At 41.2% G+C, this 14,491-nt stretch overlaps 1 protein-coding gene across 2 annotated transcripts; it reads right to left on the bottom strand.

Annotated features, from left to right (window-relative positions):
- Nucleotides 1-529: 529 nt before the first annotated feature.
- On the bottom strand, nt 530-12,844 carry mideasa (mitotic deacetylase associated SANT domain protein a). 2 transcript variants are annotated; one of them, XM_042391129.1, is made up of 13 exons: nt 12,619-12,844; nt 10,049-11,843; nt 7,997-8,212; nt 6,963-7,305; nt 6,808-6,874; nt 6,551-6,693; nt 6,344-6,447; nt 5,141-5,219; nt 4,872-4,960; nt 4,142-4,285; nt 3,792-3,920; nt 3,447-3,616; nt 530-1,581 (listed from the first exon to the last, which is right to left on the bottom strand). In XM_042391129.1, exons 2-13 carry the CDS (start codon nt 11,585-11,587, stop codon nt 1,311-1,313), a joined length of 3,294 nt encoding a protein of 1,097 aa, XP_042247063.1. In that variant the 5' UTR covers nt 11,588-11,843; nt 12,619-12,844; the 3' UTR covers nt 530-1,310. The 2 variants fall into 2 exon arrangements, with proteins under 2 accessions (XP_042247063.1, XP_042247062.1); XM_042391128.1 differs by having other exon boundaries at nt 12,297-12,844.
- Nucleotides 12,845-14,491: the final 1,647 nt, after the last annotated feature.

Genomic DNA, 14,491 nt, shown 5'->3' on the forward strand with positions numbered 1-14,491 from the left:
GTCGCTGCTTAGCGGGAGACAGAAAGAGGTCTAGTTTATCCTCCCTGATCTCAGGGCAATATGCCTTGCATCTCATCTCCTGAGGGTGACAGGCTCCACTGCCCTTTATGGCCGAGTTATGTCACCACTGATCAATGCCAAATTTCACCACACCCCTGTGGCTGAGGATGAGTTGGCTTTCCAGCACTTAATATGAGAATAATAGCCCTGTAGACCCTGTCTGGCATACTGAATCAGACCTACAAACACAGTATTTGACACGTGTTATTGTGGTCAGTCTAGTAGAGAAATGTTTGTGTTTGGACAGCATTTAAAGCAAAAAGATTTAAAGATTTGAGAATATAGCCTGGTAAAGTGACATATCAGTCAATTTTACCTTTATCCATACAGACAACAGAATCTCCATCTATACACAACCCTGCCTGCGAGGGAAATATCCTGCAGCAAACTGAACCACTGCCACCACCTGCTGGTTCAACGATGTCTTGCAATCATACACTTTCCATGTGACTGGAAAAATAAAGAAACATTTCATCACAACAGCAGAGATTTTAATAAACTTTTCAATTCACAAGTCATATTGCAGCTGACATGATTAGTTTTTTTTATATTACGAAAATCATTGCAAAATGCAGTATCATAAATATATGGAAATTTCATATATACTTTTTTGTACATTTTTCATTTTAAAGGTCCCTTAGTTGTAAAAATAAGTGTACAACCAGCCTAAAAATCATATGGAAATCTGCAACATCCATCATAGTACTTTCCTAAGAAAAAGATTTACAATACAAGCTCTTATTCTATCATTATTTAAAAGGGCCGCTACCATAAAGTGAAAGATTGCTTTGATCTTGATGTATTATTGCTGAACAGTCGTCCTGATTATCTTGTGAAATATCAAATAACAATTGCAAGTCCACACAATGAAAATGTGTAATATTTTGACATATACTCAATTAAATAAAGGATATAAAAAAAGAATGCAATATTGGCAAAAGCAGAAGCATACAGATAAGTGCATTTCAAAAAAATAAACTTCCTCTGAATATTTAAGAGATACAAATGTGTGAAAACGTGAAGTGACACTTCCTGGCTGATGGGTGTAAAGTTGTATAACGGTCACACAGAGCCGACATCAGCCAGGGAAGGAGTGTGAAGGGTTAACAGGAAGACTTGTGCTTATTCTGCTCTCCGTGGGGCAGTATATCTTTTTTTTCATCCCTCCCTTTCTAATTAAATCTCCATCTCTACCTTCTATTTACCCATCAATGCATCTTCTCATTGATTTTTCTCTTGCGTTTTGTTTCTCAGTGCCAGTCCTCGTCATCGTCATCTTCTCCCTCAGATGAATCTTCCTGGCTGCTGACCTCTGCCTGATCCGTCACTCCGTTTCCGTTTCCGCCTTGATGAGCCGCCGCCGCCGCCGCCGCCGCTGCTGCTGCCGCTGCTGCCTTTCTTGCCCGGGCTGCGGCTGCTGCCTGCTCCTCCTGCTCTTTCTGACGCAGTGCTGCAGCCTTCTTCTCCTGCTCGGCGTGACTCTTCATGTGGGCACTTCGACTCTTCACTTTATAAAACACCCTAGGATACGAGAGGATGATGATGCAACATTATACACAGTAACAGCTGTTTGGGATCATGCAACACTACATGTAAACAACAGATGATGCCTGTAAAAGCTACTAAACTCTACTGCACTGAATTTTAAAGCATACTTGCGAGAATCCATGCAAATAATGACTCATTCCCTGTATTAGTGAAACCTATTTAGGTTCATGAGAGGCTGAGGTTGATCCTAGCATGGATCGGCTGATAATTACAGACCATGTAGAGACTAAATAAAAACAAATTAGTGATACTAACTTTGTCTATGTGGCCTGGAAAGAATTCACTTTTGTGTACTGGCACTAAAACAGCTCAAAATTCCATCGGGATGGAAAATGAGTTAAGAAAGCAGTCAGTCAGAGCATCAGGCTTCAAAAAGAGTTTATAGTTTATAAGAAATGAAATAGAAAATGGCTGAAAAGTAGTGAAAAAAAAAGGTTGTTTACATGTGATATGGTGCAGAAACTAAAAACGGAAGAAAAATGAAGGCGGAAACACTCCTTTCCCTTTTGATAGTATTTACAAGCCACATCAATACTTTTATTTGAAGATTAAGATCTAAGATGTAGTGGCATCTAGTGGTGAGGTTAAGGATTGCAACCAACTGAATACACCTCCCTTCACCTCCCCTTCTATGCATGTAGGAGAACCTACATGCTTGAAAGGCCCTCTCTAGAGCCGGTGTCTGGTTTGTCCATGCTGGGCTACTGTAGAAACATGGCAGTGCAACATGGTGACCTCTGTGGAGGAGGACCTGTTCCCTCTGTAGATATTTAAGGTAATCAAAACATGATTCTTATTTTCTTGGGGTTATACACTAATTAAAATATAGTCCTGAATATTACATTTCATTTCTGCCAAGTCCATTCCACTAGATGCCACTAAATTCTACACACTGCACCTTTAATGACTTATTAAAAAAAGATTTTATAAAAACAAACACTGTTGCAAGAATTTGCAATGGTAATTACAAGAGAATGTCATGAAAATCGAGCACAGTCCTCTAGTATCTAGTTAGATGGACAGTATCAGCTGAAGTTGCTGCAGTCTGAGTCAACTATTTATAAAACCATCACTAACTATTTGAAGCTTGTGATTTACTAAAAGGGCTTTCTTTATTAAAACATAGGAAATGTCTTGGCTTATAAAGCCTTGAGTAATGAGGAAATTGGTTGAATGGAAGCATTTGTAGCGCCACGCATTCAAATTCAATCAACTATGTAAACAGGAAGTCATTGTCATCATTGAGTTGTAACAGAAATGTCAAATGAACACTTTTAAGAGGCTCATTTATGTATTAAATGTAACTGCTAAGATTTTGTAAATGCAGGTATGACTTTATAGATGAGTACATGCAGAAATTGTGAAATACGTGTGTTTCAGAATTAGTAATCAAGGAGACATTCTTTAGTCATCTAGTGTAATGCTACTGGGAAACGGTTTCGTAATTTGAGTTGTGTTCTTTTTTTTTTTTTAAAATGTAATTTAAAATCATCTCCGTCTTCATTATTAAAGGTCATTTTAATCAAGTGTGTAAACCATATTCCATGTTACCTCTTTTACTCTCTTGACAGTTGATTACATTTGTTAACATTTCCGAACAACTAATCTCTATGTTAGAACTAGATTGTGGGATGCAACCTGTTAATAACCTATAACTTGTAATTCAGTGATGCATAAATCTTCACTTAGTAAAAACTCAAAACTACACTAAGTATAAATGTACAAAGAGCTTCTGTAACTGCAGCTGCAAATTTAACAAAGAGCGATGTTCAGGACATCACAACACCCCCTCAGTTATAAACATAAATAATCAAATCTCTGTGGTGATTTGACTATACCTGCCACATTTCTTGCATGGAAAAATTGCATCAGGATCCTGCGAGGGCTTCGTTGGAGCTGCTCTGCTCTTCTTTGCTGCCGGCTCAGCCCGAGACCTGTGATGTGCTGGCGGGTGGTGAGCCTCCTTATTCACACTGCCCGGCTCTTTGAGCATCACCACTGTTCCTGCCTGTAGTACCAAACATAAGTAGCTGTTTGTTTTCCACCTAGCCTTGATACAGATCATCATTATTTATTTTCACCAAACTTTTATGAAATCTTTGTTAATAGGAAATGTAGTTGTGCAAGAATGTGCAAGTTATTAGTCTATGAACTGTCTTGTAGGCTCATAGTGAAACACTTACATAGTCATGAGCCTGTAGTGACTGAGCAACCCTCGCCTGGTGGCTGCTCTCTTGGATCTGGTCATAAGTAACTTCCTTCTTTACATCCCCATCCGTCTCTCCTTGAGTCGGTTTTGACTGCTGTGAACCCTGTGATGAATCAAACACCAGAAAAAAAAAACACAAGATTGCAACACCTTTCGAATTCAGATTATAACACCCTTGAGGATTAGAAAAGATTCCTCATGAGTAAAGTCCATTTCAAAGATAAAACCCTGCAGCTTTCCAGTAACATGGCTCAGAAAATGAAAATATGGTTTAATACACACATTCTATGACATTAACTGAATACTTTTAAAACTCCACTCTACCTTAACGTCCACCACGGCCTCAGTGTGTTTATCCACTGGTGAATATGGAGGGCCGAAGGTTAAAATCCCGTTGCGACCGATCTTCACCTGCTTCTTGTATGTGTAGTAGAACTCTACACACTGAGCCACAGTCTTGGTCCGCACCTTCGACATAAGACAATGCACCATCACGCCTTTGTAGCTTTCATTTTTTAGCATCCATATACAACTGAGAAATTGATGAGACATTTATGTATTCTTATAATACATATATAAAAAAAACCAAGCTTGATATGAGTAACAGCCTGTTTGTGTTTTTATCAAGTAAAGACCACATTTCCCATGAATCCAGTTACTTCCTGCCACAAAGAGGATGTGGCTTGTTGGGTCTAATTTTTTTTCTCTTTGGCACTTTTTGAAACATTTAAACTTTGTTTGTGTTGAAAGAAAAGCGTCCTCTTCCTGTTTGCAAAAGCAAAAGATTTTGCAGTACATCTGAATCTGGCGTCATACGCTGTTAAAATGCAGACGCAGGCCGGTAACAGCAGAAAATCTTTATTCTGATCATCTTCTTTGTTTACACTATTACATTAAATCCTCAGAATTAATGTGGTAATGATTTATTGGTGTTTAAATGCCACGCAAACCACATTTAATTACATTTAAATGTATTTTTTTTACATTTATTCTCATTGATTGTGTTGGATGAGAGCAATTGTTAACACAGCAGGGTAAAATTTAACTAGCATACCAGTTTCTGCACCAGAAAGAAATCCTTCCTGTAGGCAGAGATCCCTTTATTGAAGTAGCGCTTCTCTTCTGCAGTCCAGCTGTCGGAGCCTGCGAGTAAATCAGATGAAGAAGTAATGACGATTCAGTTTGCGCTTACGTAAGAGAATGAGGAAATGTTTATAAAATCAGAGAGTGTAGAAAATAAGAGAGAGGAAGAAAATATATGAGAGTTGATGGAAATGATTAAAGTTGAACAGCTTGAATTTTTGCTGTAACGTCAACACTCACCTGAGTAGTGATAACCTGTCAGGTGATGGCCTTTGGGGAAGATTGGAAGATCCTGAAGCATCAGACGTTCCAGCGTCTCCTTAAAAATCAACATGATTAACCGCGGTGAGCAAATCATTCTTAACGAGGCCATCGTTTCTCATTTGACTGCATCAAATATGAACAGCCATATGCAAAAAAAGCACAAATATTTGAATGATGCATGTCAATAAATACATTTCAAGGTCTTGATCATATTCTGCTACTGTCATTTGAAGGTGTTTGATTTAATTAAAAGGAAGGGTTCACAATTTTCATGTCTCAAAACAACAGTCAGGCGCCCAAATAAACATTACAACAGGTTTTGTTCGCTGTGATCATTCTTCCTGTTCATAGTCATCGTTAGAAAATCTCCTCCTAATGTGCTTTCAATGTAAATGACGGCGGACAAAATCCACAGTTCTCGTTTTGAGCAAAAATGTATTTAAAAGTTTATGTGAAGATAATATGCGGCTTTAGCCTTCTGACTTTGTCAAATAAAGTGGATATCTTCCACAATTACAGGTTTTTAGTAAAATATTTGTAGTCTTTTTGTCTCGAGGAGAGTGTTTTGCTGTTCAGCTGCAGTGGAAGGATCATAACAAAAAAGAGGGAATTTGGCAGTAAAAAGACTAACTTTGAAAGGTATTGACTTGATTTAACTTATTTGGACGGCTGAATTCTCATATTATCTTCAAATACGTTTTTGCACAGAAGGAAGGCTGTGGATTTTGTTCCCTATCACTTACACTGGAAGTACATTATGAAGGGTTCTGATAATGGTCAGTATGAACAGGGGGGAATGGCAGATGGCAGAAGGCAGATGGCCGCCCACCTAGAGCCCCGTTCTGCTCGAGGTTTCTTCCCGTTGAAGGGGAGTTTTTCCTTGCTGCTGTAGCCAAGTGCTTGCTCATGGGGGGAATGTTGGGTCTCTGTAAATTAAACAGTACGGTCTTGACCTGCTCTATGTGAAAAGTGCCCTGAGATAACCTCTGTTGTGATTTGGCACTTAATAAATAAAACTGATTTGATTTATTTGAATGATTACAGCAAGAAAACCAGCCTGACTATTGTTTTAGGACAGACTTGATAAACTGTGAACCTATCCTTAAAGTTTGATTTGCCAAAACCTTTCAAAAGGAATTTCATTCCTATTCTAAAGTGACTACGAGTCATTATACTCACAAGGAAATCACCTCCAGTCTCATGTAAACAGTGTAAAACCAGCTCCTGATTGGTTCCTCCGCCTCTGAGCACGCTGGAACAAGCCATGTTCATCAAATCCCCCACTAGAAAGACAAAAGTGAGGGGGAGGTGGTGACATAAGAGTTCACACAAAAAAAAAAAAGGAAAATAACAGTCAGTCAATGACATGTAATATGAGATACTGACTGCTTTCTTGATCACCGTGTTTAAGTTGGGATTCATCCAGAGGGAGCCAAACTAAGTCAGCCTTGTGCACGTCAAGCTGGGAGGAAGGTTGATCTTGCATGTCTGGTATTTCTGCCTGGTACTGCTGTCCGATGTTGATACGCCTGGACAATGAAAAAGAAAAAAAACAGGACACAGATGCAGAGAGTTGTGCTGAAGAAAGTATATATTATTATGTATTGTATCGAAAACCTTAGAGGCTTGTTTTCTCGACTTACGGTTCAAAGCTAACAGGTGTGGCATCAGTGATCAGGGGCAGGACCGGCGGTGTGATTTCTGAACTTGCTGAAAAACAGAAATGAAAAAGTTCTTACACGTTATCTCATTGGTAGAATTACCTGTAGAAGGCCAGAGGCAAAAAACAAACACTTACTGGAGCGCAAGAGACTTCGTGATGCAGTCTTGGGTGTAGCCGGCGGCGGCAGGATTTGGTTGCTCACAGCGATGTTGGTCAGGAAGGTGGAGAAGTAGAGACCCGAGCCCTCCCGCACAGGAGACAGAATGGGCGGAGGCGTGTAAGGGGGCAGGGTGAGGGGGTTGTCCGGCAGGCGGACTGGGGAGCGCAGGTTGCTCTGGTAGGAAGTTATGCTGGAGTAAACGGATGGAGGGATGAAGGTGGATGGTTTGGGAGGAGGGATGATGAGGGGCTCCGGGCGAGGCCGGCGCTTAAATTTGGATTTTCCATCCTCATCCAGACCTGGATCGTTCTCCCCATCCTAGATAGAAGGAGGATTGATGTGAATTTTGAGGTTTTGCACACAGAAACACAGTCACATTTCTCTTAAAGTCATTCCTGAAAAACCTTGACGCTGTTGCTAAATCAGGTTTCATTCTAAACCCACGCACCTGACTCAAAACAGTAGGTCATGTAGTTCGGGATTTTGGAGAGTTGGTGAGTCACGTTATCATAAAAGCACACAACCACACCCCCTTAAGAGTGCTGACTAGTCCGGGTTCCAGCAGCAGGACTCTGCCACTCCTCAGTGGACGTTTTACGGGCTAAAATCTCAAAGGTTGCCTTTCTGCATGGCTACTTGTAGTCATGAGAACTAGACCTTTGAGGATGCTCGTGTATATGTGCAGGATTAAGTTGTCATTAATAACAATTTTAAGGGGGTCTTGAGGTAGTTGCATAATGTGGTCTGAGTCTGAATAAACATCTGCAAACATGGAGCGCCCCAGTAGCTGAATGGTTACTGCTTGTAAATGTATCATAGTGACGTGTGCAAACTAAATATGTAAGAGTTTCAAGGGGAGATAATATGGAAATCTTTAGATGCTGATCATTTGATTGCGGGTCACACCATGAACATACCGTTTCAACATTCTTCACTATTCAACCAGACTGAAAGGATATCACGACAACCCAACAATCAAACACCAACATTATCTCCTAACAGAACTGACCTGGCCGTAACTCTCGGTCATGGAGTTTCTGAGTGATCGCCGGCGAGCCACGATGACAGAAGGTTTGCGATCAGACTGCCCTGCAGGCCGCTCAGCCTGGCCGAGTCGTCCGTGAGGCCAGGCGCCCTGAGGATCCGTTTGACTCCTGTGCACTGGCACAGACACAGGAATGACTAGAGGCACCATGGTGGCCTGCCTGCCTGAAGGACCGTCTTCCTGTTGAGGCAAAAAAGGAGTGAGGCGGGAGGGTGACGAGAGGGAGAGGGAAAGAAAGCAAGTTTGGGGAAGTAGCAGGGAAAATGGAAAAGGGATAGGGGCATAAAGAGGAAGAAGATGGTGTGAGTGCACATAAAAAGGTAGGATTTATTCATTTTCAAATCCACCACAATATTTATTCATTTTTCTTCTTAAATAGAATTTCATATGCTATATTTTATATTAAATATAAATGCAACTACAGATGATTTTTATTGTGGATTGTTTTTTTTTTGGATCAATCCATTATTTATTTAGTCTATGAAAAGTCAAAAAAAAAGTGAAAAATGACACCCACAATTTCTGAGAGCACAAGGTGACGTATTCAAATCTTATTACCCAAAGTTTAAAATGATATAAAGCAGAAAAAGCAGCAGATCCTCACATTTGACGCTTGAACAAGAGGATATTTGGCATTCTCGGTTGATTTAACGACTGAAATGATAAACTGATCATCAAAATTGTCACTCTTTAATTTTCAGTTAACGGATTAAACGATTATTCAATTAACTGTTCTAAACTACATGAGAACCAATAGCTAATCATTAGCTACTTTGCTTTAAATTTTGAGAAGGCGCCTGATTAATTTCCACTTCTGCAGGTAAAAAAACCTGAAAGTCTGCAGTGCCGTCTGTCAGATGTATATATAATAATAAAGATTATACTTTAAAAAAAAAAAAAAAAATTCATACAAGTGCTGTTTTATTGCATCATATTTTCATAGTCTTCCAGGAGGATGAGCAGGCCTCCCTGGTATTTCTGCTCAAGCTGATAAAATTTCAGTGATCTTAAGCTTTAATAGCGGGAGTGAAAAGTATGTAAAGTATAAATCACATTTTTATCATCAACCTTGACATCTTGAATATCTTCTCCCAACCCAGAAAAGGTTCCGTCTGTTAACCACAATACAACAGCTCTGCCTTGTAAGCAGCGATATTAAACCTGTTTGGTGTGTGTTAAGGAGCACCGGAGTGTAACTGTGCAGGTTGACAGCTCGGCCCCTCCCTAGATCTGCTGAATGACTGGGAAAGAGCCTGAGGAATGTGGAGGTGTGCAGACATGCAGCTGCTCCAACTGTACATCCAGCATGCACGCTCTGCACAAAAACCCACGACAAGCCTTGTAAACCCCCCTGAGGCCAGAGTACTAAATATTCTTGTGCTGACACACACACACACACACACACACACACACACACACAAAAAAAACAAAAGCGAAATGTGACGAGTGTTTGTTTAAAAAAAGCTGCTACAGAGAAAATAAAGAAGCCGTTTCCAGTGGGTGTGCCACCTCGAATGTAATCATCATAAATCCTTAACAACAAGGTTAAGAGTATCAGCAGCCATAGAATGAAATCAATCTTTCAAATCCAAAAAAAAAAAAAAAAAAAAAAAAAGGAGGAATCGTTCAATAATAGCCGTTTTTCGGGTTGTACCAGTATCTGCTGCGTGACGACGTGTATAGTATGACTGCGCATGCTGGAAACAGCCTGATATAGTTGAGACTCGACAGCTGTAGGAGTCAAGTAAACAAGCCCAAGAAAAAGATTTTGTAAACCATAGGGAAGTTCTGCACAGAAACAGGGTTCTTCCTCTTTGTACAGCTGCTTGCCAACTTTGCCAGATGAGAAATTTTGCTCTCACATGCACAGATTCGCTGTCTTTGCAATTTTTCCTCAAGTAAATTGAGCCTGAAAAGTATTTAAAAATCTCTCTTTAATTGTAAAACTTGTCATAAATAAATAAGGAACTGAGTACAGCACCAGTGTAATAAGTGATTTTTTTTTTTTTTTTTAACCTTGATTATTTTAGCAGGCAGGGACTCCATTTCTGATGCCTTCTGAGCGAGAGTTTCCAAGTTGATCTCCTTGGACGCCCTCCTTCTCCTACGGGTGCTCTGGATGACTCCCCCTGTTGTAGTTTGGCTTTCCCCTCCTTTCACAGCCTGTACGCCAGCAACTCCATTCTGGGACAGTGGAGGCTCTTTGGAGGCTTGAGACCAGATGTTTGTTGAAGGGGGACCCAATGGGGACTGTCCCTCTCTGGAAAGGCGGCGCGAGCGTCGAGGGGCGGCTGGCGCTGCATCTGACGGCTCTGCAGGATTTGTGGCCTCCTTTTCGGGGCACGGATCAGGTACGGCTGATGCATCAGGGGTTTGGACTTCTGCTTCCTGCTGCGGCTCCACTGTTTGGACATCACTCTTTTTAGACTCGGCCTCAGGTGGACAAGGCTCAGGAGGCTGATAGGTCGCAAAGTTTTGGGTTTGTTGCTGTTTTGGTTGCACCTGAAGTTGTGCCGTTTCTTGCTGTGGCACATTTTGTTGTTGCAGTTGTTGCTGCTGCTGCTGCTGCTGCATTTGCTGCATTTGTTGCTGTCGCTCCTGTAGCTGTTGCTGATGATACTGTTGCTGTATTTGCTGCATTTGTTGCTGCTGTTGGATTTGGTGCTGCTGCTGAATTTGGTGCTGCTGTTGCTGCAAATGCTGCTGCTGCTGCTGCTGCTGTTGCAACTGAAGTTGATGCTGTTGATGCAACTGCTGCTGCTGTTGTTGCTGTTGTTGTTGTTGTTGTTGTCGCTGCTGCTGTTGCTGATGATGGTGCATTTGTTGCTGTTGCTGCATCTGGTGCAGCAGCTGCTGTTGCTGCGTTTTAGGCTGCTCGCTGTAAGCCAGGCTCGGCATTCCCTTGTTGCCCGGAAAAACCGAGTAATAGCCAGACGGAAACTGTTGCTTGCTGGGCCTAAAAGTTGCCTGGAAGGGTTGCAGCATGGACCCCTGCAAAGTGTGAGGCGGCACGTGGGACTGACCCTGGAGCTCTACGCCTTTGTGGCCGTGCTGATAGGCTTGCAGCTGAGCCTGGTGCATCGCAGCCGCGGCATGCTGCTCCCAGTCATGCCCCCTCCCCTGAGCTTGAGCCTGAGTGGCATCTCTGTAAACCTCAACAGGCGCTTGCAGTTGATTTTCTCCCATCGGCAGAGCCACACCTTCATGGACTCCTTTGTGGAACGCCATCTGACCCCGGACGTTCACTCCACCCATGTAGGAGCCAAAGTTCTGCCCCCAGGCTGGCACAGGAGCTTCCTGAGACCAGCCGGGGGCCTGTATGGACTCCTGGTGCATCCACTTTACTGGAGCGGCCTGTTGATAATGCGGTAGACCCTGGGGCCCTTTCTCGGGGTTATAAACACCAGAACCGCTGGCGGAGTCACTGTGGCTTGACTCTAAAGCTGGAGGTCCCATACCATAATAAACCTCCCCTGAATGCTGCACAGGCTCTTTCATGGCTGCAGTCCGATGCTTGCTGCTCTTGTCAGGATTAACTTGTGGAGGAAGACTCATAGTAATGTTATGAAAATGCTTGAGTCAGAGCTCTCAATCTTGATCTCTGAGTGTGCAAAAACAGAGTTATCGCCTTCGTAGTGTGCGTTCACCGGCTGTGGCTGAAAATGTCTTTGTTTAATTGTGAATAGGGAGGTATTTGGGAGGAAATATAAATCCCAAAGGAAAGTGCTGGGTGGGGAGCATGTAAACCTCCTTCTGCAATCAAATCTGAGGTTTGCTGTCCATTCTTCTCATCCTCTTTAGGGTGCCGGACCTTATGAGAGAAAGGAGGGGTTAGACACTTTATTTTTCTCTGAATACAAGCATACAAAGTTTTGAGTCGCCTTTCACTCGTCTACAGCAAAGAGGAAATTGAGGCCTACACAAGCAAAATAGCCCAGTCAGTGAAGTGAAAATCAGTCAAGAGAGCATGCCTGTTGAAGTGAGCGCTGGCAGAGCAAAAGCTATACTTCGATATTTACGTCCAGGTGCGTGCAGAAAAGGACGTTAGAAAGGTGAAAGTTTTAAGGCGGCTGCAAGGAGGCGCTGACTGTAGCTGCCATTTGGCATAACAAGAAATACAGGAAACGAAGGGGCTCGTGAAATCACCCGAGCGATAGCCAGTGATGTTATGTTTAAAATCAGTAATAAGGAAGCGTCTGAAGAGCTGAGTGATGTTAGGCAAGACAGCAGATTAGCGAGCATTAGTTTAACAGAGTGTATATACCTTATCAATGGTGCGCAGAGCTCTCCATGGCCAGCTCCATGGAGTCACTTTGGTTTCGATCAAAGTCGACTGCATGCAGCTCCATGAAGGGATTGTGCGCAACAAATGTCATAACTCTGACAACTTTCCCTCGAGTTTTACGGCGCACAATATGGCGAACAGGCGAGTTTACAACCGTACAAAAACATAATCCAGAAACCGGACGGGCTGGAAAAGGCTCATTTACGCTGTAGTTACAATGTTGCACACTGCATCCGTAAAGCCGTTGCACTTCCAGGAAAACATGTCCACAACTTTCTCCCCGCATCAACGAGTAACTAACCCTAAGTCTAGACCACACATGAGACGGCGAAATGTGTGAAAACTCCGCCGTGCAGCGGTCTGCGCTGGTATTTCCGCAGAGTTGACTGTTGTGCCACCGAGCTGCGCAGAGCTTAAAGTTGCTATTTCGGTTTATCCGGAGTGTGTGAAGCGCTGCAAAACTGCGCAAACACGCAGAAAGTTGTGCACCCCAAAGCGGTGCGCCTCACCCCAAAACAGCTCAACTCACATCCTGTTATCCAATCCGATAGTCTGGCCACTCCCATCGCTGTATCCGTGTACGTTTGTTTTGCTGTCACGGTTGACCCGAAAAGCGGAGTCTCGTCAGCACATCACGCGGACACAGACACCGTGAGGGCCGCAGAGAGGATTTTACAGGTCGTGTGTCCAGGCGGAACCTCCAGCATTTGACATTTTTGAAGAATCCTTATCAGTCAGTTAATCAATTTTTATTTATATCTGATTCAAAGTGCTGTACATGTGATTGACAAACGCACAGGATCATAGATATGGATTGGGAGACTAACGCCACACCAAGATACAAGTAAACCAACATTAAAACAAGGTGACGTGTAAAATGTAAATAAAAAAAAGATTATAAAGAAAAATATTGAATAAAAGCTACTCTAGAAGAGTCAGTTGAATAAGACAACAGTCAAAGAGAAGTGAATGGTAAAATTATGAAAAGAAATAAAAGCAATAATAGAAACAGTAAAATATATTTATGTATATATAAATACTATTACACAAAATGAATAGATTATAATAAAAAAGTAAAATGTTAATAAGAAAATGAATCAATTATATAATTATAAAACAATAACACTACTGTATAAGACACTACAAAAAAGCCAGGCTAAACAGATGTGTTTTTAGTCTACATTTAAAAATATTAATATTTACCTTTAAATATATTTAATATTTACCTTTTTGTAAAAAATTCTATTAATTCAGATGTTTTTCCATGTTAAATTCATTCAACCAGTCCATGTATGTTATCAGGAAAATCTTTTTATTCAATTTTAAAAACAGTAGGTTTCTATATAAAAAGCTGAGTGTTGAATTCATTCTGATGGTAAAAACTGTTAAAACATATTTATTCATGTGTGCATGTCATCCACCCAAAGTGGGGTCTGTGAAAACACCACGATTGTCTGTTTGTTTAAAAAAAAAAAACTGAATCATATTTTGCATATACTACAGATTTTAATGTGAATTGAGACATTTCATAAGTGAAACGTCCAAAAAAAAAAACCCTGTGTGCTTATGAAATACAGTTGCTCATGAATCATGTTCTTTATGGCAAGACGCAGCAGTGATAATACTACTGAAACTACCCAGTGGGGGTAATTCATGGGACTTTATTCCCAGGTTGTGAAAGCATCATCACTACATTTACAGGGCAGAGCAATAAAGGTGTGTCACCGAGGTCATGTTATTTATTACGCCTTTAATCTCTTTGCATATACAGTCATGACATTTCTATTTTAAATAATTTATATTAGTTGATTAGTCAGTAAAAAAAAAAGTATTGACCAGCTACATGCATGCTATGTATGCTACATGACTGCTATTATATTTCTTATACATCTAGCAAAAAAGTTATGAATAACTGGTTACATTTGAATGTTGCATTGTACTGCCGAATAGGGCTGATACAGTACACATTATTCTAGCATCAGATTTTGCCATATATACCATGGCAACAAACAGTTTGATATATCTGTTTGTATCACACTATTGTGGTAAATGTTGCAAGTCACTGGGCAGGAATTCTTTATGGCAATAGCAGATTTTATATATGATTTTTGCATCAGTGTCACAAATGACTTCATAGGATACGTTCACAATTTTTCAAGTCTGTCTTACAACAA

This window comes from Thunnus maccoyii, chromosome 17 (genome assembly GCF_910596095.1).
Source record: "Thunnus maccoyii chromosome 17, fThuMac1.1, whole genome shotgun sequence".
Taxonomy (NCBI): domain Eukaryota; kingdom Metazoa; phylum Chordata; class Actinopteri; order Scombriformes; family Scombridae; genus Thunnus; species Thunnus maccoyii.

Coding starts and splice junctions, on each gene's coding strand:
- mideasa (XM_042391129.1), bottom strand. CDS start 11,587: ATGAGTCTTCCTCCACAAGTTAATCCTGACAAGAGCAGCAAGCATCGG. Junction 8,213..10,048: donor TGCCTGCTAAAATAATCAAG/GTTAAAAAAAAA, acceptor TTGCCTCAACAG/GAAGACGGTCCTTCAGGCAG. Junction 3,617..3,791: donor CACTACAGGCTCATGACTAT/GTAAGTGTTTCA, acceptor TTGGTACTACAG/GCAGGAACAGTGGTGATGCT.